The sequence below is a fragment of the Schistocerca piceifrons genome, chromosome 3, assembly GCF_021461385.2.
Source record: "Schistocerca piceifrons isolate TAMUIC-IGC-003096 chromosome 3, iqSchPice1.1, whole genome shotgun sequence".
Classification (NCBI taxonomy): domain Eukaryota; kingdom Metazoa; phylum Arthropoda; class Insecta; order Orthoptera; family Acrididae; genus Schistocerca; species Schistocerca piceifrons.
The window spans coordinates 471035197-471058948 of record NC_060140.1 but is presented as its reverse complement, the minus strand read 5'-3'; the positions used below and the strand labels follow the sequence as shown (position 1 = coordinate 471058948).

Genomic DNA, 23752 nt, shown 5'->3' with positions numbered 1-23752 from the left:
AAGCGGGCAGCTTCCGGTGCCTGGAACGCGAAGGATTCCTACAGCGGTACGACGCGAATTTCGTTCTGTATGGAATATGACACCACGTATTGGACAGCACTCGTAATACTGCCCGCTGTAAATACTGATGCAATCATCTGGGTCAGATTTAAGTTCTACAACAAGACCTCCTTTTCACATTAATGTTTTTTTTTACATTTTTTAATACCTGACAAGGGTGAAACAACTCGAGTATGAAGTTGCTGCGTGTGACCCGTTCATGCTTGTTTAACAAAATATTGCTACCTGCTCCAATGTTGGAAAAGCGCTTGTGTAGAACTTGGTTAGTGAAACAACCTTATTGGAATCGGCCTTTTTTATCCGGTGTAGGACTGCACAATACAACCCTCGTATAATATCTTACAAAACTGTACTTTTGTAGAAAGACGACTCGTTGTAATAAAATGACGAGAAACGTCATATGCGTGGTTACAGAATTATTGTACCTTGCGTATTATGAGACTATGCCGTTTGAAGGCAACTGCACATTGAGGATCCATCAAAAACGCATTGCTCTTGGTCCAATTTGTCATGAATAAATTGCAATTTGAAAACTACCAACGATTAAAGCTTTCAGGAGATGTAACATGCTAGGTACAGTCATCAAATACTTGTGGTTGGTTTAGCGCAGTGAGTAGCCCCATATTCAGAAAGGAAGATATGATATATTGGTGGTTCACGTCCCCGTACATCCAAATTTTTTTGTACTAACCTTCGCGTTAGTAATAGATTCTGACAGTTTCTTATTAGTTTAATGTAAGTATATACTATAATATTGACAACGGCCTTACTGCAGTGGATATACCGGTTCCCGTCGGGTCACCAAAGTTAAGCGATGTCGGGCGTGGGGCGGCACTTGTGTGGGTGACCATCCGGGCTGCCATTTTTCAGGGTGCACTCAGCCTCGTGATGCCAACTGAGGAGCTACTCGACCGAATAGTAGCGGCACCGGTCAAAGAAAACCACCAGAACGACCGGGAGAGCGGTTTGCTGACCACACGCCCCTCCTATCCGCATACTCAGTTGAGGATGACACGGCGGTCGGATGGTCCCGATAGGCCACTTGTGGCATGAAGACGGAGTGCTTTAATGCTATAGTACTCGATGTTCTGTAAATGTAAGTCCGCTCTTTTTTAAGAGCGAGTTTGTTCGATTGGCTTAATCTACACGACAGCTTGCACTACTTGCAGAAAATTATGTTGCTCACTCTTCTTTTAAGTTTTGTACTTCACATGTTGTAAGGATTCTGCTACTGAATAGGAACAGTGATCAAGTCAGAATGACCGGGGTTTACTAAAAAGCGAGAATGTTGAAATAATTTTTACCTCATGTGGAGAACTATTGTAAAGCTGTAACGCACTATTAGAAATGGAACTTTTATAAGTCGATATCCTTACTGACTGGACATGGTACTCTCTTTTTTGCGTTATAATATGTTCACAAATATTGAAGTTTTTATTTATACTTCAGACAGAACAACATGACTAGCATACGAACAAGCGAGGAAACGTGCGTTTTAATAGAGTTAATACAATAAACAGTGTGATTTACGAGCCAGATACAGCCGACAACTTCCGCTGGAGCGCGTTGCAATCGCATATATCACGTTGGGGCGCACGTACCGTATGCACAAACCGCATCGTTCTCAGCGTTCAGCAGCACGTTGAACTCGACACGCTCAACGCTGACATTGGACAGCTCGGTCCGTCTATACAAACCTCAGACATGTGGACGTTGGTGCCCCCTGTTTGCACTCTTTGATGCAAGAATAATCAAAGGCATGAAACAGATACTCACTGGCGATACAGACTGATTTATTAGTTCCAAATCCTTAAGTACTATGCAAAACGTGACAACTGCGAATACATCCGCCCACACACGTACAACAACAACCTCCATAGCTCCTCCAACTCAGCGTTTATTCTCGTCCTCTCTCTGTTTATCGATACACACACACACACACACACACACACACACACACACACACACACACACACACACACGCTCAAAAAAAGTTTTGCATCACCTTGGTTCCGAGAGTTCCGGAATCTGTACATAAAATTGGAATAGAGGTCAACATAATCATTTCCTCCCTTTTTATTGCTCATGAAAACCACACATTGCCAAGTTGTACCACCATGAGATCTTCAGAGGTGGTGATTCAGAATGCTGTACACATCGGTACATCTAACACTCAGTAGCACGTCCTCTTGCATTGATGCATGCCTGTATTCGTCGAGGCATACATCCACAAGTTCATCAAGGCACTGTTAGTCCAGATTGTCCCACTCCTCAACGGCGATTCGGCGTGGATCCTTCAGATTGGTTGGTGGGTCAAGTCGTCCATAACAGCGCTTTTCAATCTATCCCAGGCATGTTCGATAGGGTTCATGTCTGGAGAACATGCTGGCCATTCTAGTCGAGCGATGTCGTTATCCTGAAGGAAGTCATTCACAAGATGTAAGATGTGCACGATGTGGGCGCGAATTGTCGTCCATGAAGACGAATACCTCGGCAACATGCTGCCGATATGTTTGCACTATCGGTCGAAGGATGGCATTCACGTATCGTACAGCCGTTACGGCGCCTTCCATGACCACCAGCGGCATACGTCGGCCCCACATAATGCTACCCCAAAACAGCAGGGAACCTCCACCTTGTTGCAGTCGCTGGACAGTGGGTCTAAGGCGTTCAGCCTAACCGGGTTGCCTCAAACATCTCCGACGATTGTCTGCTTGAAGGTATATGCGACACTCATCGGTGAAGAGAACGTGATGCGAATCCTGAGCAGTCCATTCGGCATGTTGTTGGGCCCATCTGTACCGCATTGCATGGAGTCGTGGTTGCAAAGATCGACCTCGCCATAGACGTCGGGAGTGAAGTTGCGCATCATGCAGCGTATTGCGAACAGTTTGAGTCGTAACACGACGTCAAATGGCTGCACGAAAAGCATTATTCAACATGGTGGCGTTGCTGACAGGGTTCCTCCGAGCCATAATCCGTAGGTAGCGGTCATCTACTTCAGTAGTAGCCCTTGGGCGGGCTGAGCGAAGGATGTCATCGACAGTTCCTGTCTGTCTGTATCTCCTCCGTGTCCGAACAATATCGCTTTGGTTCACTCCGAGACGCCTAGACACCTCCCTTGTTGATAGCCCTTCCTGGCACAAATTAACAATGCAGACGCAATCGAACCGCGGTATGGAAAGCTAGGTATGGTTGAACTACAGACAACACGAACCTTGTACCTGGTGGAATGACTGAAACTGATCGGCTGTCGGACCCCCTCCGTCTGACAGCCGCTGCTCATGCATGGTAGTTTACATCTTTGGGCGGGTTTAGTGACATCTCTGAGCAGTCAAAGCGACTGTGTGATACAGTATTCACAGTCAACGTCTAGCTTCAGGAGTTCTGGGAATCGGGGTGATGCAAAACTTTTTTTGATGTGTGTGTGTTTTCTCAATCTGTCTTCCTAGCAGTCCGGCTTATCATGTGGAAGGAGAAATACGGAATATTTGGATTTGGTGTGCTGTCAACAACGAGGTTGTTACTGAAAGATAGCGATGGAAATCGGTCATGTTATCTCACAGGAACCATCCTTGAATTTGCCTTAAACGATACATGCAGACTACATCAAAATTGAATACTGATACAGGATGCAGAATTGAATCGCCTTTCTCCCGAGTGCGGTTCCAATGTCTTAATCACTGCGCCACCTAACGCGATTATTCCCGTTGAAGCTACTGCAGCGATTTCGTCTACTGCTTTACCATCACTTTCGTTGTCTTCCGTTCCTCAATCCTGATTGAATATCCTTAAAGAATTTCCATTTGAAACGCGTCAACATTTGCACACTATTCAGGAAAATCTTTCACAGATCTGTTACTAACAGATATTTTTACAACCACTTAAACTCAATATTACGTTAGCTTCCACCAAATAATCGTCTCCGTAATCCACCAACATCTACTATTCTAGTAGCCAACAGTGCAAGGAAAAAAAATAGGTTCTTCAGATATTATCGTGGATACAAAACTCATTTTCCTTATGACTATGCGGACTAGTATTAACAAACTACAGCAATGTGTAAAATATTCCATGCGGAAATGTTCTGTGTGGGTAAGCTACATGCTAATATCTAAGATATAATAGCTCAGGTAACACTAGAACATACAATGCATGCTTCTAACTGCTGCTTTGTTCAGATGTAATATTCCTACCATAGCAACAGAATGAAAACTACGAACAAAGTTACAATTGTTCTTCATTCCGGTATTCATGAAAAACAATAAATATGTATTGCTGGACAAGGGTGAGAGAGAGGCGAATTTTGTAAATAGAATGCAGCTGCTGTAGTCCAGGACATCTCGGTTTAAACAACAGTGCTACACTGATTTGAAAAGAGAAGCAAACTTTCTCACTTACCTGACATAGCTCCGCCTGACGTCGACCTCAGACCTGTATAGAAGAAGAACTTATAAGTATAGATTCATCTCTAGCAACACAAGTAAGTATGATACAGTGCTTACGCAACAAGCTGTGACTGCAGAGCCGCCCAATAGCAGTGTAAAATATGACTGGCTGAGCCGGCGTTTGACTTACAAAATATGGAGCCCAGAAATGAGACGAGCGAACGGCGGCCTGTGGAATTTGTCGCGAGAGCGTGGTAAGTGGGTCGGACACGCGACGCCACGCCCAGCTAATACGTGGAGTAGCCGGCAGCACGCACGCGACGTAGGCGAGCGCCGACGCGTCCAACGCGAGTTATGCTGTTCCCACGTACACCGAGGAATCCGCTTTAGAGTGATTGGCGTACTTCTACAGTCCGATTTACAGTAGTCTGCATATCTCTACGACAGCTACCAGGCTCGACCGCTCCCGTCACCAACACATCACTGGCAGTTGTATAAGCACTGTCGGTTCCCAATGTCAACCGCCTCCGCTGCGCAAACCATTAAGCCTAAATGTTCTGAGTAGTAGTAGGAAATCCGCGTAAAGTGACTGGGTGTTACAGGAATCTTTTTAGCAAAACTTGTTAACCCCTGCATAATCTCTGCCAGTCTCTGCGCCCTAAACAGTGTGATAATGATGATGGTACACTGGGGGTATGAATTAAAAAATGCCTTCAGTCACAACTTTTCGTGTTTTATTAAGCACACGATGCATTTCGGACCCTCTGGGTCCATCATCAGGTATAATTTGTTTTAATACATGCTTTATTTTTTCCCTTAAATGAGGTGAAATGCATATTCCTGTCACTACAAGGTTTGATGTTAGGTTATGAATTTCGAAAGTCAAACGGGAAAATTTGTGCGAAACAGTGGAAAAAATGAACAGTGTAAACTTACCACATAATCCAAGAAAAGCGTTTTTAACGTTTTAGCACCAGTATACACATATGTGGAAAGTTTACACTGCTCATTTTTCCACTATTTTGCACACATTTTTCGCATTTGACTTAATTTCATAACCTAAAATCAAACCTTTTCGTGACAGGAATATGCATTTCACTTCATTCAAGGGAAAAAATAACGCAAGTATTAAGACAAATAACACCTGATGATGGACCCACAGGGTCCGAAATGCATCGTGAACTTAATAAAACACGAGAAGTTGTGACTAAAGGCGTTTTTTAATTCGTACCTCCAGCATATTGAATACAGACATGTTTGAAGCTGCGAAATATGGATAAAATTAAGATGATGGTGATGTGATTATTATTATTATTATTATTATTATTATTATTATTATTGTGGTGGTGGTGGTGGTGGTGGTGGTGGTTCAAATGGCTCTGAGCACTATAGGACTTAACATCTGAGGTCATCAGTCCCCTAGAACGTAGAACTACTTAAACCTAACTAACCTAAGGACATCACACACATCCATGCCCGAGGCAGAATTCGAACCTGCGACCGTAGCGGTCGCGCGGTTCCAGTCTGTAGCGCCTAGAACCGCTCGGCCACACCAGCCGGCGGTGGTGGTGGTGGACGATTGCGGTAAGGCCGCTATACTCTAGAAATTACCACCAGATCTACGATAAATAAAACTCAGCAGTGATAACTGTAAGATATCTATTCCCTTATTCGTATCTTTCAGGGCCAAGTGTCTCTATAAAACCAGCTGTGCTGATGTAACCACGGCGATCGAACCAATCTTTATGCTGCGCAGGTTAGAGTGGACATCTTACTCCGAAGGAACATGCACCTGAAGACTAAAACTGGAACTGTGTGCCTACCTGAACACGCCCTGTGAAAATCACCAACCTTTCCATTAAAACCTTTACACTCAGTTAGTGTCAACAGATATGAAAAGGATTCGAAAGCATACAATGATTACACTGAACTGATAGGTTTATTGTCTCTAGTACAACGCACGGCACAGGTAATCATTGCTTCTACCGATCTTTGCCAACGTCTGGCTTCTAATACTGATAAGTTCTCAATCCCGTCCACGATCAATGCTACATTTAATGGACCTATCGAACTTGTCACAGCACGCGGCCCTGTATCATCCAACCACATCTGACGTCCAGTCACGACTTCCCATTACTCACTGCCTTCCGTGCCACCCCTGCAACAGTTGGCGCCAAACCGAGCATCTCGATCACTGGGGTTCCCCAGGTGACAATGCTGCTGTGCTAGGCCGCTATATGTAAGTTTCTCTTTGAAACTATATATCTAACCTTACACAGTGAAACAAACCGTCACGTACGGAAATCCGTCGAGAAAGTGGCGGACAGCAGCACCCACACAAAAGAGAAAATCCGCTGCGTGAAGGAGAAAGCTTATTTGAAATGTATGAAGACACCGCCAAGCAAATATTTGCAAGACACCTTGAGGAAATTGCCTACAAACTTAAGGTAGATGAAAAAAGCCAATCCTCATTTACTTGCAGGAACCGGAGACCACACTGTGTTACTGTACAGCGTTACTCGCGCATTCAGAAATAGATCACGCGGAATACGTTTCAAGGAAACAACAATTCCGAAATCCTAAGCTGCCTGGAAATTACTAGCAGAAGTTTATTGATCGCGAGCAACGCAGAAGCGGTCGTAGGCGGGAGCGGAATTAATTAGGAAACGCCAAAAATCGTCAAATCTGCCTTCCCCAGGAGCCGCCCGGGGCGCTGCGAAAATAACTGACATTTGACAGCGTCCGCTGGGTAATAGCTGACGGTGGCGGTGCCGGAGGCAGGCGCTCTGCTGATGAAATAATCTAATCAGATACCAGCGCCGGTAATCACGTTCGAAGAACCGATTAAGTCGGTAACCGCCGCTGCCGATGAATCATTACTTCCACAACCCTGCCGGGAGTCTAAACATCGAGACACTATCGACTGCACGGCTATGAGGTGGCTGTGCGACTCTCTTCCTAATTTGTAAACTGCATAGGGATGCTGAGGGACAAACATTCTCCACGCATTCGCCAAACACAAACCCTTTCATCGGATTATCACAGGGTATAGCGTGATTCATCATTCCCGATGACTCGTTTCCAGTCATCCACTGTCCAGTGGCGTCGCTTTTTTTCGCCACCTCAAGCGTCACTTAGCAGTAACTGCAGGAGACGAAGAGCTCCTAGACCATTGCACCTCATTGTTTTTAACTCCCTTCGCACAGTCACTATGCTAGCTCGACTGCTTGTAGCACTTTCATTCCGCTAACTTCCTGCGATCTTTTTACAACCACCCTCCGCCAATATCAACGGTCCCTGCCCGTCAATACGTGAGGGTCACCTGGTCTTGGTTTAGCTGTGGTTGTTCCTTCGCGTTTCCACTTCACAGTCACATCACCGACAATCTACTTGGGCAGCATTACAAGTGTGTAAGTAGGCTGTTTAGGTGTTTATGTTGGTAACGTCACGTAGTGCTCTGTATGAAAATCACTGACTGTGCTGTGTGTAATCTGTGGCATTGTTGGAACATTCGCTATTGTAGTGTTGGGCAGATGGATGTGAACAGCGCGTAGTGTTGCGCAGTTGGAGGTGAGCCGCCAGCAGGGGTGGACGTGGGGGGAGAGATGGCAGAGTTTCGAGAGCGGACTATCTTGGACGTGTGTCCATCAGAAAAAGGAAATTTGTAAGACTGGATGTCATGAACTGATATATGAGTTTTGACACTATTAAGGTAAATACATTCTTTGTTCTCCATCAAACTCTTCCATTTGCTAACTATGCCTATCAGTAGTTAGTGCCTTCAGTAGTTAGAATCTTTTATTTAGCTGGCAGTATTGGCGCTCGCTGTGTTGCAGTAGTTTGAGTAACGAAGATTTTTGTGAGGTAAGTGATTTCATGAAAGGTATAGGTTATTGTTAGTCAGGGCCATTCTTTTGTAGGAATTACTGACAGATTGCGTTGCGCCTAAAAATATTGTGTGTCAGTTTAGTGTTGATCAGAATATGTAAAGAGAGAAATGTCTGAGTACGTTCAGTTTTGCTCAGCTGTTTGAATATCAAATGACGTAAGAGGTTTACCAGCATTGTCAGTATCAATTTTTCTAAGGGGATGTTTCAAGTGTTGAATGTCTCCTGTCGATTTGTTACTCATGTGACCTCCAATGACCAGTTAACGTTCCAAGTCACTGAGATCTCCTGACCAGGTCATTCTTCTGTTCCTATTTCTCTGCTGACAACACAATACTCGCCGTTTCCTTTTATACTGGCGGGTCCACCTCTCGTGAAATCTTGCGGTCAGTTCCGCATTTCCAAGGGGTGTCCAGATACCTTTGATCAGACAGAGCATGTATATAAGGTCGTATACAAAAATTCCCACTGCTGTGGACGTCTCTCCTCATTTCCTCTCTCAAGCGCCTAAGAACATCACGACAGAACTCCTTTTTGACAGTCTTGGACTACAAAGGACGAACTCGTTATGAATACTCCCGTCAATTTAAAAAAAAATGGTTTTATGCTCAGTTTGGCCGAAGGGAATGTGGACTCTTCCATTCCCACGATTGCTGTTTAGTTTCAGGATCATTGGCGTAAAAGCAATTCTTGTCACTAGCAACAGCCTTTGAAAGGAAGTCTGCATCGTTTTGAATCAATCGTAGCACAGACTTCGTCGCAATCCCTCTCACGTTCAATTCTTCTGACAGAACACAATCGTACGTACCATAACATACTCCTTATGTCTTGCACAGATATTGGATGGTCTGTGTATGATCTTGCATTAACTTAAAGTGCTTACTCCGAAAGGTTGCTTCACATATGGTGCGTTTCTGCATTTCGTGGTTAAATAATACCTTATACAGATCTTTCAGGTAAACCATCGCGAACTCAGGGAAACACGACAATCGAAACATACTCATACTCACCAACAACTGACTGGAGCACTCAGTGTGCAGCCAGTTGCCATACTGATTCAAGAAAAATGTATGGGAAGACATCTGGCGATATTTCGGTGTAGCTAAAAACATCTGCGCACAAAACTTGAATTTCGGGAATTTTTGGACACAACCCCGCAATATTAACTTTATGACCGGTTTAGACTTTACGTAGTGATCATATTATATTGTGGTTTACACGTCAGCAGTCTGAGGATCACCTTAAAGGTTTCAAACCGGCCATAACGCTAAGTGTTTTACGCCATCAGAACTGTTTAAAAATTATTACGATAATTAGCTTCTGCCATTGAAAGTATTTCCGCAAAAGAAGTTAAAAAGCCCAAGGCACTCTCGTACTGAGGTGGTGAATTACTTCTGACTCGGTATGAAACTGTATTTATACATTTGTATCGTGTAAAGATCAAAAAATATAAACCGAAAAAAAAAATCGTCATAAGCTACGTCTGATGCACAGTTCCGCACGAATGATTTGAAGCCTGTCAAATGTTATGCTGCAGGAGACTGCTGAACATTAGGGATTGTTAGAGTAAGGAATGCACACATCCTGCGACGAGAAAAACTGTCTAATAAATAACGTAATGAATGGACGAGAGAAAATGGATTGGAGAATATTACGATATGAGTGATTGCTAATATCTTTACTTGAGAAGACAGTGCAATGAAATTCGGAGGGGCAGGTCTAGATAGGAGCATATAAGGGAGATCGTTGACGGTGTAGGATGCAGCCATTATGAGGTCATATTGAGGATAGCTGGCGAGTGACAGGACTGGGTAGCCACATTATCAGTTCAACCTTAAGGACAATAATCGTGGCCCCAGAACCGTTTGGAGCCGCGTTTGTGTTGTTAAAGGCAAGCCTGATATGAATGGACGTGAGAGGATGAAACCTAACGTCAGCATAAAACCTACTCTTTTCGAATAGCATCAAGGAGGTGGGCAGCTTAACATCGCCTTCTGAAGGACGGACAACAATCAACAGCGTTACACGAAAGGTTTCGCCAACTTTACTGACGCCGGGTCTGGTGACAACATCTCCTTTCTGGCATTCTGTCGCGTGTCCACGTCGACCCACCTTACTGCGTTGATTCCATGTAACTGATTGCCACATACACACCACTTCACTGCTATCACGTCAGAAGTGAAGGGTCACGTGACCGCCTGGTAAGAGATCTACACGATCTAAAGAGCTACAAAGCGACCAGTGCGCTCTTTTGATGAACTGACTAATATCGGACTTTTCAGGAGGAATAGTAATTATTTACAGAGGTGGCAGTATAGACTTATTCGAATAAACATTCTATATAACGCGTATTCAGGTTGATTGATTGACTGATTTGGGGCAGGGGACGAAACAGCGAAGTGATCGATCCCATCGGATTAGGGAAGGAAGTCGGCCGTGCCCTTCCAAAGGAACCATCCCGGCATTTGCCTGAAGTGATTTAGGGAAATCACGGAGACGCGGGATTGAACCGTCGTCCTCACGAATGCGAGTCCAACGGGCTAACCACTGCGCTACCTCGCTCGGTACACGTATTCACCCTTCAATAGTTACAAAGAACAGCTGGTTAGAGAGGTAAGTCTTCTTTTCGGATTTTGGTGTTACAGTTGCATTGGTTTCATTTATTATCATTTTTGTTTTGAAGTTCAAGTTGTGAAGTTGTGCTAGAGTTTAGGTAACTGAACTTCTCACTGCAACTGTGATTTATTGACCATTGTAACATGTAGTTTAAGGATGTGGCGTATATTTGTACAGGTTGGCCAGAAACAGTCTGAAAAGCTTCTAACGGTGTTGCAGGTGAGGGTATACTAAGAAATAAAGAGGTTGTGCTGAGAAATGATGGTTAAGAAAAAAATTTGATACGTTGCGCCGTTCCAGAGTTATTTATCATTGCAGGTAGCCAATCAAGTCGTCGTGCCCGCAAATTCAAGCAGCCTGCCAGAGGCGGTGTCGCTAAATTTCTTCTTCGGTTGGTTTCCTCAAAGCAAACTTAGCTATTGTTCACCTAGCTCAAATTTATCACTTCCGGAAGCGCGTGCAAGTGTTAGAATTTTGCCGGCCGAAGTGGCCGTGCGGTTAAAGGCGCTGCAGTCTGGAACCGCAAGACCGCTACGGTCGCAGGTTCGAATCCTGCCTCGGGCATGGATGTTTGTGATGTCCTTAGGTTAGTTAGGTTTAACTAGTTCTAAGTTCTAGGGGACTAATGACCTCAGCAGTTGAGTCCCATAGTGCTCAGAGCCATTTGAACCATTTGTTAGAATTTTCGCGCGCAACGATTTCATTGGTTAACTGCAATGCTGCATAACTCGGAAAAGGCGTTACGCTTTGATTTTTTTATTAACAATTATTTATCAGCACAAGCTACCTTGCAACATCCTTATAAGCTTTCCAGATGTTTCTGACGACCATGTAAATGCCGAGTGATAATAGTGTACTTTTTTTTTTTTAATGGAAACGCTGCTGATCCTTGTACAGAATACGGTAGATTATGGAGTGTACCAGACTCAAGAATGTTTACTCGTTTTTTCACTACAGTATGCGAGACTGATGCAGTGACAAGCAATCATATTTCATCTAAACGTGCAAATGAACAGTGTGTGGAGGACGTAAGAGCTATTACTCAGTTGGTATAACACCGTCTTTCAAGAAGCACACGCAGAAGTTTAACGCGTAGCGGTGTTCCACTTAGAAAAATACGCGGAAATTACATACGCACGGTCTCTATAGGGTGTCCCAGAAATGTTGCGACAAACTTTGGGGATTGCAGTCGAGGATAGGAACCCCTATCCGGAAACGTCTTCCAACGGTGCTACAGAGCGTCGAAGTTGTAGGCGCCGGCGCTGGCGCTTGCTACTTGACCACCCTGTCGGCAGCAAACGTGATTCTCTGCGCTGACAGACTGCAGGCGTTAAGTCCCGCAATGCTGTTTGTTATCAAGTGATCGTTACTGATTGCCACGATCGCCAGCGGAGAAGACGGAGCTAGCTGCTGCGGAGAAAGGTTTTGTCTCATATGAATGCGATGATCTGTTACATCGGTGAATGATGGTTCCGGACACGGGTTTCCATCCACATAGTTTATTGTTCTCCTGGAACTCTCTAACTTCCATGTTTTTCGGTATACAGTTGCAAAAATGCAGATGGAATACCATGTCCGAAAAAGTCATCCACCAAGGCAACAGTGCATCTCTTATTCATACGAGACACGGCTTGTCTACGCAGCAGCTTCTCTGCTGGCGATCGTGGCAATTAGTCGCGATTACTGAATAACAAACAAAGCTGCGATATGTTTCGCCTACAGTCCCTCAGCGTACAAAGTTACTTTTGCTGCTGAAGGAGTGGCCTGATGGCGACGTTCCGTACACGGGTTCGCGTGCTCGATTTATTCCTCAAAACATCTTCTACAACCCCTCGACGTTTATTGTAACATTTCTGGGAGACCCTGCATACAATCATTTACCCACGAGAAAGAGATGAAGGTGGACGATTGGAAATTTGTCTAGTATGAGATTTTCACTCTGCAGCGGAATGTGCGCTGTTATGAAACTTTCCTGGCAGATTAAAACTGTGTGCCGGACCGAGACTCGAACTCGGGGCCTTTGCCTTTCGCAGGCAAGTGCTCTACCATCTGAGCTACCCAAGCACGACTCACGCTCCGTCCTCACAGCTTTATTGCCGCCAGTACCTCGTCTCCTACTTTCCGAACTTCACAGAAGCTCTTCTGTAAACCTAGCAGAACTAGCACTCCTGGAAGAAACGATATTGCGGAGACATGGCTTAGCCACAGCCTGAGGGAAGTAAATCTGTGAGGACGGGGCGTCAGTCGTGCTTGGGTAGCTCAGATGGTAGAGCACTTGCCCGCGAAAGGCAAAGGTCCCGAGTTCGAGTCTCGCTCCGACACAGTTTTAATCTGCCAGGAAAGTTTCGTTGGAATTTTGTCGTTGACCAACAGCAAATAGCCGATTAATCCCGTTAATACCGTTATTGATGAAGTAACAAACTCGTAACTGTATAACTAAGTCTCGTGACTTACATCTGTGGTCAGTTTCAGGATCGCTTCTTGTACATCTGGTGTAGTGTGGTAAGAAAGATAATAAGCTGATTCGGCCTGTTTGTTATCACATCATCTTACAGGACCGTTTTATCTTGATTTCTTGAAAACGAGCTTTCAGCGTTGCTGAAAGCATTTATTCTGGCTACAAGGACGGTCATATTTTTCCAGCAAGTTGGGGGGCCTCCACATTGTGGTCATCAGGTGACTATCATCGAAACCTAGTATTCCTCGGAAAATGCATCTTCACAAACAGTCACGTTTCTTGGCCACCAAGGTCCCCAGTCTTTATCGTTTTATATTTCTGCCTGTAGGGATGGCTGGAAGACGAATTCTACAAAGAAAAAATAAATACGAGAGACGAATTGATCATTCGGATAATGAATAGCGCCGCCCTCGTAAAAGAATGCCAAGACGACCTCAGGAAAGCTAAGCGTTGTGTTGTCAAGAGAATTCGTAAGTGCACTGACGTCGGAGGTGGAATTTATTGCAATAAACTTTCAACTTAATCATTTCCATTTGCTTAACACCATCTGTGAGCATTTGTTTGGCTTATATTCTAACAGCTGTATCTCTGTAACCAATAAAAAATGGACGCACATTATATGGAATTTTTTACAGTAATTAGTCTATACTACCAGCTCTTAAAGTATTTACCATTCCTCCTGAAAAACTGTGTATTTTGCTCGGTAACATTACCTCGGCAGTAACAGAGATTAGTATTTGGAAACACTAATCACAATGGTTGGTGAGGGATGTGACGTAATATCTGAATGTCTGAAGTAACATCATAAAGTTTCAAAAACTAAACTCTACGAAGTGCCACAATGTCTTATGATAGTACGCTCCATGCGCTCTGTGCGACATCAAACTACGCGTCCGAACATATATTAAGAATAGCACAATGCGAAAACAGCATAGAAATGTTTGTCTTGAGACAATTAGTATAATTGACCAGAACAGGGTTGTAGAGGCTCACTAGCTGGGATGATCACTAGGAGAGATTTCACAGTGCTTACAGGTCTCCATGTGGAAAGGTAGCAATAATCCTACGAAGTGGAAAGTTTGGGAAGCATCAAACCGGACCGTTGCTGTGCTAGGCATAAGAAAATGACCACCGAATTCTAATAAATTGATTGATTAATTGAAGGGGCTTATTGGACTAAAGGGCGAGGTCATCAGTCCCGCGACTCCAAAGTTACACACGGAAGAGAGAGGGTCCGCTAAAAATGTACGGATCCAGCCAGAGGAGTCAAACTATTAAAACGAGGAAGTTAAAAAACACATGCAGGAGAATGTATAAAAGGGTAGCCCAAATCTAAAAACTGAGATAACAGAGGGATGAAAGAACAGTCTTTGCAAGGGAGAGTGGTCATGGGTCACGGATCGAGAAAACATGAGGAGAGGCTCCAACCACAACCACTGTGCCCCTGCGCCGGCAGTAAAGCAAAACCTTACATCTGAAAATGAAAACCACTTTCACGAAGGAAACTGAAGACCAGTTTAACTATCCGTGAATCGTCTGCTAATATTAAATTTAAGGAATTTGGAAGAATATACTTAGTACGATGGGCCAAAAGGAGGGGACATTCCACCAATATATGGGATACCGTCAGCCTGGCTCCACAATCACATTGCAGGGGTGGTTCGTTACGCAAGAGGAAACAATGAATGAGCCTGGTATGATCAATACGTAGACTCCTTCCGAGAGGAGCGGAAGGAAGAGCGCCAAACTGCAGTAGCCTCTCGGATTTTGCGGAGTTTATTACTGAGAGCAGTAACGCACCGGATGTCATTCCACTTTTGGGCAAGAAGACATTTGATGTAGATCGGCATAACCACAGCTGGAATCATGAAAGGGAATGGGGGATAAGTACCTCCTTCTCTAGCCAAACGATCAGCCAGTTCATTCTCTGGGATGCCTAATTGACTTGGGACCCAGAGAAAGGAAACTGAGCAGGCGGCACGACCAAGGGCAGAGAGAAGGTCATGGATAGCAGAGACCAAAGGGTTGCATCAGTATATAGCCTTAAAGATGCTCATTTAGTCGGTACATATTAAAACACTGTGGAAGGAGGCCTGAGAAACAAAATGGAGGGCCCTGTTGATAGCTAGTAGCTATGCTTGAATACACTACATGATCCCAGCAACAAATGGTGTTCTAAGCCAGTAGGAGACGTGAAAGGGTATCCCGCCTTATCTACCGTCTTAGAACAATCAGTGTAGGTAAAAGATGCCGGAAAACCATCGGGGCGACAGAGATATTAGGACCCTGGAACAGGTCGGTCATAATCTGTGGTCAGGTACCTTCCAGGGGAGTTGCAGAGTGGGAGAGAATACATGGGAAACATTCCAGTGAGTGGAGATAGAGATCCGAACAGAGGGAAGTCAGACGCATCCCAATCGGCAATCCCACCCGTGGAGGGTTATCAGGAGGGAGACAGTCCTCGTTTCCAAAGAGGACTGGGTACACGGGATGGTCAGGGAATCGGCGAATGGTGATTGCGTAAGAAACCAGAAGTTGGTTTCATCGTGTCTGTAGAGGGGTAATCCCCGCTTCGGGAGGAAACTGTCAACAGGACTAGTGGGGAAAAGCACCAATAGCCAGACGCACCCCACAATGGTGAACATGATCAAGTATTTTCACAGTGGAAGGAGCCGCTGAGCCATAAACCTGACTATCATAATCTAGTCTGGACAAGACCAGAGCACTGTAAAGATGGATAGCACGATCTGCACCCCAAGATGTGTGGGCCAGAAGGCGGAGAGCATTAAGCTTCTGCATGCATGTAGTCTTCAGGTGGCTATCATGGGGCAACCATGTCACCGTTTTATCAAAAATTAGGCCCAAGAAATGGGACTATGCTACAACACCGAAGAGCTGGTCACCTGAATGAAGTTCTGGATTGTGGTGTACTGTGAGTCGACGACACAAATGTCCTCCGCGTTTTGGAGGGAGAAAACTGGAAGGCATGGGAGAAGGCCCACACAGAGGCCCGTTGGATGGCACCTTGGACCCGGCGCTCAGTAGATACTACCGAGTGGGAGCTGCACCAGATGCAAAAATCATCGACATACAACGCCGGGGTAACCATAGGCCCAACACAGGTTACGAGCCCAGTAATGGTTGACACTAAAAAACAGAAAATTTAGAAGTGGAGGTCAAACCTCAAGCGGGAACCTAAACGTCAAAAAGGATGAAAAAGAACAGGCAGAAGGAGCAAAACTGCAAGCAATACGGGGAACCAGGTGGATAGCAAGATCGACATAAATCAGAACACCGAGGGATGGGAGGAGGGGAGAGCGGGGAAGGAGCGAGGAAGGACCGAGGACTGGGAGGGAGGGTCGGGGTGAAGGAAATGCAGACAGGGAAGGAAGAATGGGCTGCAACAGTTCGGGGCCCTGTGCGCGCCACACACGAACTCACGAAAGAACCGTGAGCCCCTGGGGGGGACTGAACTCTACAGTATGCTTTACTAACAAATCGTGATACCTGAGCTGCTGTAGTGTCCAGGCTAGTTTAACTACAGAGATCAGTGAGGAAACAAACTGTCGAGCCGCGATCGGACTACGACTCAGGAGCATGCACAGCCTGACGCAAGCCACCGACCATAAGAATGAATGAGAGTTGTGGGTGGGAGTGGGTCAAACAACGCCGCCACTGTTCGGTACAGGAGTGCAAGACGGTTAAATGAAGTGCTGTCTCGCATCCCATGGCGTGGTCTTCAGTCGTGTAGATCTAGCCAATGTCCGCAAATAATTTTGGCAGAATGTGTTGTGACGACACTGATTTTCGGCGGAGGTGGAGTTGTTTTTCTTGTTTACGCTCCCAGCAAAGGCAAAATTATAAAATGAATTCAGCTGCTTGCAAAGCAGTTACGAGTGAGATCAACTGGCCGAAAACCATGGCAGTAATTGTTTACAGTGCATCAGTAAGTATGGAAACAATTCTGCTTTCAGTGAAACAGCAGCTAAAGAAAATCCTTCCTTGAAGATTACAAACTGCAATAATAAGCTCCTCTACTTGCACGGCTGGAACCCTTGAAAACGATGTACAAGTAAGTGGCCGCTGACAACTGGCTGGTAAAAATTGTGCTGGCTGTATAAAAGTCTCGACACTGCTCTTCAGGATATTCAGTACAGTAATACGGAAAATTGAAAAGAAAATCTACGGCGTCCAATAGTGATAACTATTCTCAAAAGTTGAGGAACGCCGAATAGCACCCAGAATGGCCATTTCATGTGGTGTAATTAACTTTACTACATTACTTTAGTTACTAGCCTGGATTACCCTTGCACTCTGACATGCATACGAACTCTCTTTTTCCTGTCGACAGGAAATGGAAAATGTAACGCGAACTGCCGAAAATCCATCTGTATGTAAATTTTTTCCGAGGGATTCCCGAAAAAGGAACAAAATTGACTGGCAATTCTACTTCAGGGTGCACAGGAAAAAGAGGAGACTTGTAGCTGACGATTCAAATCTCGCCTCACACTGGCACCGTGCCGCGCGCTGCGATCCAACGAAATTGGCTGCAAAATGAAAAAGAGCCAGTTTCGTGGAGTGTTCCGTAGCGGCCGTGTGTCACCAACAGTCACCGCGTCAGCAGGCTACCTCCGTGATCCCTGCTGCAGCTCGAACCTAATAAACCATTTGCAGCGTCCAATTGAGCGATATTAATATAAACTGCTGCATTTGAAGTGTCTTCAGTATTTACGCAGCTACGCGGCGTACTATGTAGCAAAAGCTCAAGCACTTGTAGACAGCTGTCTGGCAGTAGGATAAAACCGCTATTTTCATTTCGAAACTAAGTCTGTAACTACTTTAGCTTCCATGTATCGGGTAGAAATTCTAAAAGCCGATAATTCAGGAAACTTGAAGTATCTAATCCGAAACTGAGTTTCGTTATAAAAGAAAGTCTGCGACAACGTACTATATCAATACCAGCTCTGAAGTAATTTTTAATCATAGGTTGACAGTCGCGAAGACTGAGCCAAGGACAGCGAACGATTCCAAAGCGCACGAGAAACTTGGAATTGGGCTTTCTAAACAATTCCAAACTCTGAAACTGAGCACGCTTTTGTAAGTCTCTGAATTACCTATTTTTATATTTCAGCAATTCTTTTTTATACTTTGGCGTCGTGGTGAAAATTTTTTTTTCGCAGTTTTATTAATTAAAACAAAATGTAAAAATAGCTTATCAGTATTTGAAGAACTCTCTGTCCAAAAGACGTTACGTTTTATAGGTACAAATACAAAATGTTTTATTACTACACTGCTTTATCAAGTCATTCTTTTTTGAATAAGGATATTTGAGTAATTTTGGACAGGCAATGTATTTCATAAATGACCTTTTAAAAATATGTCAGTTCCTTGCGCAGTATTAACGTTGTAATTATCTGTGCACTAAATTACGTCTCCGTTACTTCGCATGTCGTGAGATGGCACTATTATTGTTTTCACAAAATCTAGTACTTATTTCTAAAATCATTTAACTTAACGCGAGAAAAGATTTGCTAGTATAGTGCTACGTCAGTAATATAACACCACAGGTTCATTTTTATAGTACTTACTTTCAGCAAATACTACTTTTACTAGCAGGTCGCGTTTAGATTATATCAGAATTTAATTTTTTATCTTCATGGACCTGAAGCAGACCGAAACCGGTAATACAGCGTAATAGTTGTGTGACTTTGTTGAATAAATAATTTTAAAAAGGTGTTTTTTGTTATCCACTGGCGTGTCGTCTACGAATTGCAGGCATCGGTTGGTGAGAGCAGATCGAAAGAGACATATTTCTATGAATGTAATAACACAAGATTACTAATTTATTTAATGAACGGTATACAACATGTTTTGCGAAACTGATGCCCACACTGTGACGAAAAACAATGGACAGCTCACTACACACATTTTTCAAACTCCCTTTCTCTTTTAGGCGAATCCTGACGTGGCGCCATCTATTTGTCACAAGAAAACTGTACGCAAATAATCAAAACTCGGAAGTACGAGTATCCCGAGTAGAATTAAAGCAAATCGGAGGCAAATGGCAATCACGAAGGTATAGACTGAATTCAGAAAGGAAAGCTCGTGAATTCTGATTCATCACAACTGAGGATTACAAATATTCGCTAAAGCATGTGCACACCCTACGTAAGTTTTTCCGCATAATGTTGAGATCGTATGACAATTGTATTTGAAAAAGTGAAAGTCTGTTCCAACTATCACAGCGACCTTACAGGAGCTGGTGTGCCACTAATTTCCACCAACTCCTCATAGAATGTACCTTCACCAATGGATCACCATCGACAATGTCCTACGTTCTCATTTCCAATTTAACTGTCGGAATTATGAAGGATGGTGGTGGTGGTGGTGGTGGTGGTGGTGGTGGTGGTTAGTGTTTAACGTCCCGTCGACAACGAGGTCATCAGAGACGGAGCGCAAGCTCGGGTTAGCGAAGGATCGGGAAGGAAATCGGCCGTGCCCTTTCAAAGGAACCATCCCGGCATTTGCCTGAAACGATTTAGGGAAATCACGGAAAACCTAAATCAGGATGGCCGGAGTCGGGATTGAACCGTCGTCCTCCCGAATGCGAGTCCAGTGTGCTAACCACTGCGCCACCTCGCTCGGTAATTATGAAGGATAATGCACCCAAGTGGTAGAACTTGGTGTTCAACATCCACTCATTATCACTTTCCCGAAAAAGCAGACATAATGCATTCATATGATTGATTAGCCTCGATGGGCAATGAATCCACAGCCTTAAGTGCGGATGCACAGTTACGTTCAAACTCCAGCGGGAATCTAAAATTAGCGAGCATGGACGACGTGGACGGGGAATGCGGATAGGTGACGCTGGGTGGACACGTGGATCGCCCGAGGGGAATGCGGAGATGATGCGCGCATTTGCGATATACACTGTGTCTAGATTAAACAGTGGTCACTGCAACTTCCTAGTAAGTAGGAGATCGCGGGTTCGAGTCCCAGTCCGGCATGCATTTTCACTCGTCGCATGAAGTCCTGATGCAGCTGATATCATCAGTTCCTTTCCTCTCCTTTTCTTTCTCCCCCCCCCCCCCCCCTCCACCTTCAATTTACAGAATCAAGTTTTTGTTGAAAATAGAGCGCAGTGCTACCTCGTTCCGCGAGGTAGGAAATTAACAGCGGGAAACGTCTTCGCACATAGTTGTGACGGCTTGCTGTCATTAAGCTTAATGTCCATTACAAAGGTATGAGAGCAGAAGGCGACGCGTCATCCTCGTAAGATGTTACAGTTTACTAAGTCATTGGCCAGCGTGAGGGAGATGAAGGCGAGGACAGTAGTGGGATTGGACAATGTACATCGAAGAAGGAGAAACTACAAATGGATCACAATATCGGTAAACTAAACGGAGCATTCAAAACCAAGCTTCCGAAGCGAAGTGTTACAATCAGCGGGTATTAACAGTTTTCACTTATGGCCGTAAGACAGGGAATCTTAGCTTGAAAACGATTCAACAACTGAGGAATCTCAGCGAGCAAGGAAGAGATGCATGATAGGACTTACTACGAGGGAAAGGAAAACAAGCAAATCGACCAGAGATCACAGTAGAACACGTAGTACCAGCTTCAATGAAAATGAAATAAAGCGGGTGAAAAAAAACAATAAATCTTCGAATCAAGCAATTCCATTATTGCCTAAAAACAGAGTTCTAATGAAGACACTCGAATCATCGATAAGGCGTTTTATAGACTAACGCATCGCATTAAAAAATTACTTAATGTCTTCCAGGAGTATCATATACTACGTTTCTTAAATCTAAGTGTGCGCCCCAATGGATGCTTTTCGACGATGTGTAAATCCGACACGGAAGTCACACAGCCATAAAGATATCGTTCCATATGAGAAATAATCGGGGACTCTCTCGTTGAAATTCAGGTTCAGGGCAGCGCTTACGGCAAGGTATGGATTTGCACTCTTCTACTCCCAAACATTCTAACAGCTACATTCCGTGTGTCTGTCCAGGATATTATTAAGTCTTGTTCCGATACTTCGATTGACAACCTTTCAGCCGTTTTCAAGGTGAGTCGCTTGCCAGATTTTTATATCACTTTTCCCAATACCGTGATGCAGTCGCGCATGCGTCCAGGATACCAATGTTGGTAACAAGAGCGTCAGTCATACGAGAGAGAGAAAATTTCCCGCGTCTAAGACCAAAATAAAGCAAGCGCAGAACCAGTGAACCCACAGTGCTTACCAAGTATTTGGTTGATTGTTATGGATGGGATATGTTGGAATGCCAAAAAGTGGACACTTACAACGATATTTCCTTTAAGCGCGCAGGCGTGAAATAAAGAGTTTCCATTATTCGTCGTGCTAGAAACACTCGTCCCGGTTGCGTAGGTTGTCTGCTAACAGTATTTCCACAACTTTCTTGACCACTGAATCCCAGAAGGATGACGCTGTAGCCAGTAGCTTAACTTTCCCAATATCCATAAAACAGCTAGCGAAAATACATTTTCAGCTACTGCAGATCTATTAGGCTGCAGAAGGCGGGTGTATCAGTGGCGTTCTACAGTGCGTATTATTTATCCTTCACAGATTTCATAGCGTACCTCGTCGGGGAAGAGATGACTTTATACGTCCGAATGTTGGACAAGCAGCCGGCCGAAGTGGCCGTGGTGTTCTGGGCGCTGCAGTCTGGAACCGCGAGACCGCTGCGGTCGCAGGTTAGAATACTGCCTCCGGCATGGATGTGTGTGATGTCCTTAGGTTAGTTAGGTTTAACTAGTTCTAAGTTCTAGGGGACTAATGACCTCAGAAGTTGAGTCTCATAGTGCTCAGAGCCATTTGAACCATTTTTTGTTGGACAAGCCATCGAAGCTGCAAGCAAGGTAATTAAGTCCATTGAGCTTATTACTAAGATACGGCAGCCGTGGTGTTATGCATTCGTGGTACATTTCATTCAAACTGTGGCTGCTAATACAGATTACTTGTAAAGCAAGCTTAAAGACAGAATGCGGTAAACATTTCAGCGTTTGGGCTTGCCCTCGGAAGGGCTGTATCACTTCCACCTTACAATAGCAGCCAGTCTCCCTCCTATTACCTGACAATGAGTTGATGGCATAACTCGGACAAAATCAGATTGGCCTATCAAAACTGGCTACTTTTTCTCAGCATGAAACGTCATTAAAAAGGTCTATTTTTAATCTAATAAGGATCTGGACAAGTCGACGGTCTCTGTTTTAGGAAAGGGCTTGAATTTTGTTCCTACGCCGAAGCCCTTGCCATTAATATCTGTTATCGGAGGAATTAAGGAAACCATCAGAAAACTACCCGATGACGCCGCTGAAGGAATAAGGCGTTAAGTATGCCGAGCGCTAACAAGATCCTGTCCACGAAAGATGATATCCGAAATTAAGCACATTTTATTAGTTGGTTACAAATTTTTGGAACTTAAAACCTTAGTCAACCATGACGTCGTTTCCTCGTTCGCTAAAGTACCTACTATTAACTACAAATGACCAACAGGAAGTTTGAAGAAGGCGTAGAGGCATTATTAAATAGTGCTTAGATTTTAAGCTTGCGCTAACCTACACTTACTTTTTACTTGATAACCAATATTTTGAACAGACTGATGGTGCTGCAATAAGCAGTCAACTCTCACAAATAGCAGTTCATTTATTTATTGAGGATTTTGAAGAGAAAACACTGCTCTGCAGTTTTAAAACCTGCAGTGTTCTGGGGATATGTCGATGACATATACATAGACTGGCCCCCACGAATTTTTTGAACATCGAGACTTCCTTCACGAAAATAATAAATTTGCAATGGACGAGAATTGAATGACTGTCTACCGTTTTTAGATGCATTAGTTCGCCGTAGGAAAGATCAGTTTTTAGGACACAATATTCAGCGTATGCACACATATACTGATTTATACTTGCAGGCTACCAGCTACCATCACCTTCGCAAACTATAAGTGTACTTACAACTTTAGTACATAGGGTTCAAGTGCTGTCTGATGCTGACTTCGGCGAAATATTTCATAAGAATATATGAACGAAACAGCATATTAAGAGAGCTCTGGAAGTGAAAATGCCAGACCAATAAAAAGGAGAGCAAGAAGAGACAGGTGTAAAGTCTACGTCATTTTTACCGTACATGGGAAATATTCATTCAAACACTGTATTAATAATGAAGAAGCATAAAGTGGATGTGATCTTCCTTTCCCCAGCCAAGATAACAGCCCTTCCGTGAAGGCAAATATATTCGAAACTCCTTATGAGTGTGGTAAAGGGCACATAGGACAAATAATAAGCACTGTAAAATACGTTGCATCGAACAC

At 44.1% G+C, this 23752-nt stretch overlaps 1 protein-coding gene across 2 annotated transcripts in view; it reads right to left on the bottom strand.

The window, feature by feature from the left end:
- LOC124788083 (cyclin-dependent kinase 14) overlaps nt 1-23752 on the bottom strand; it is a 709064-nt gene that overhangs the window by 126402 nt on the left and 558910 nt on the right. For both annotated transcript variants that reach the window (XM_047255181.1, XM_047255180.1), the window contains exon 3: nt 4462-4494. In XM_047255181.1, the coding sequence (XP_047111137.1) occupies nt 4462-4468 (7 nt within the window). In that variant the 5' untranslated portion in view covers nt 4469-4494. The remainder of the gene's footprint in view (nt 1-4461; nt 4495-23752) is intronic.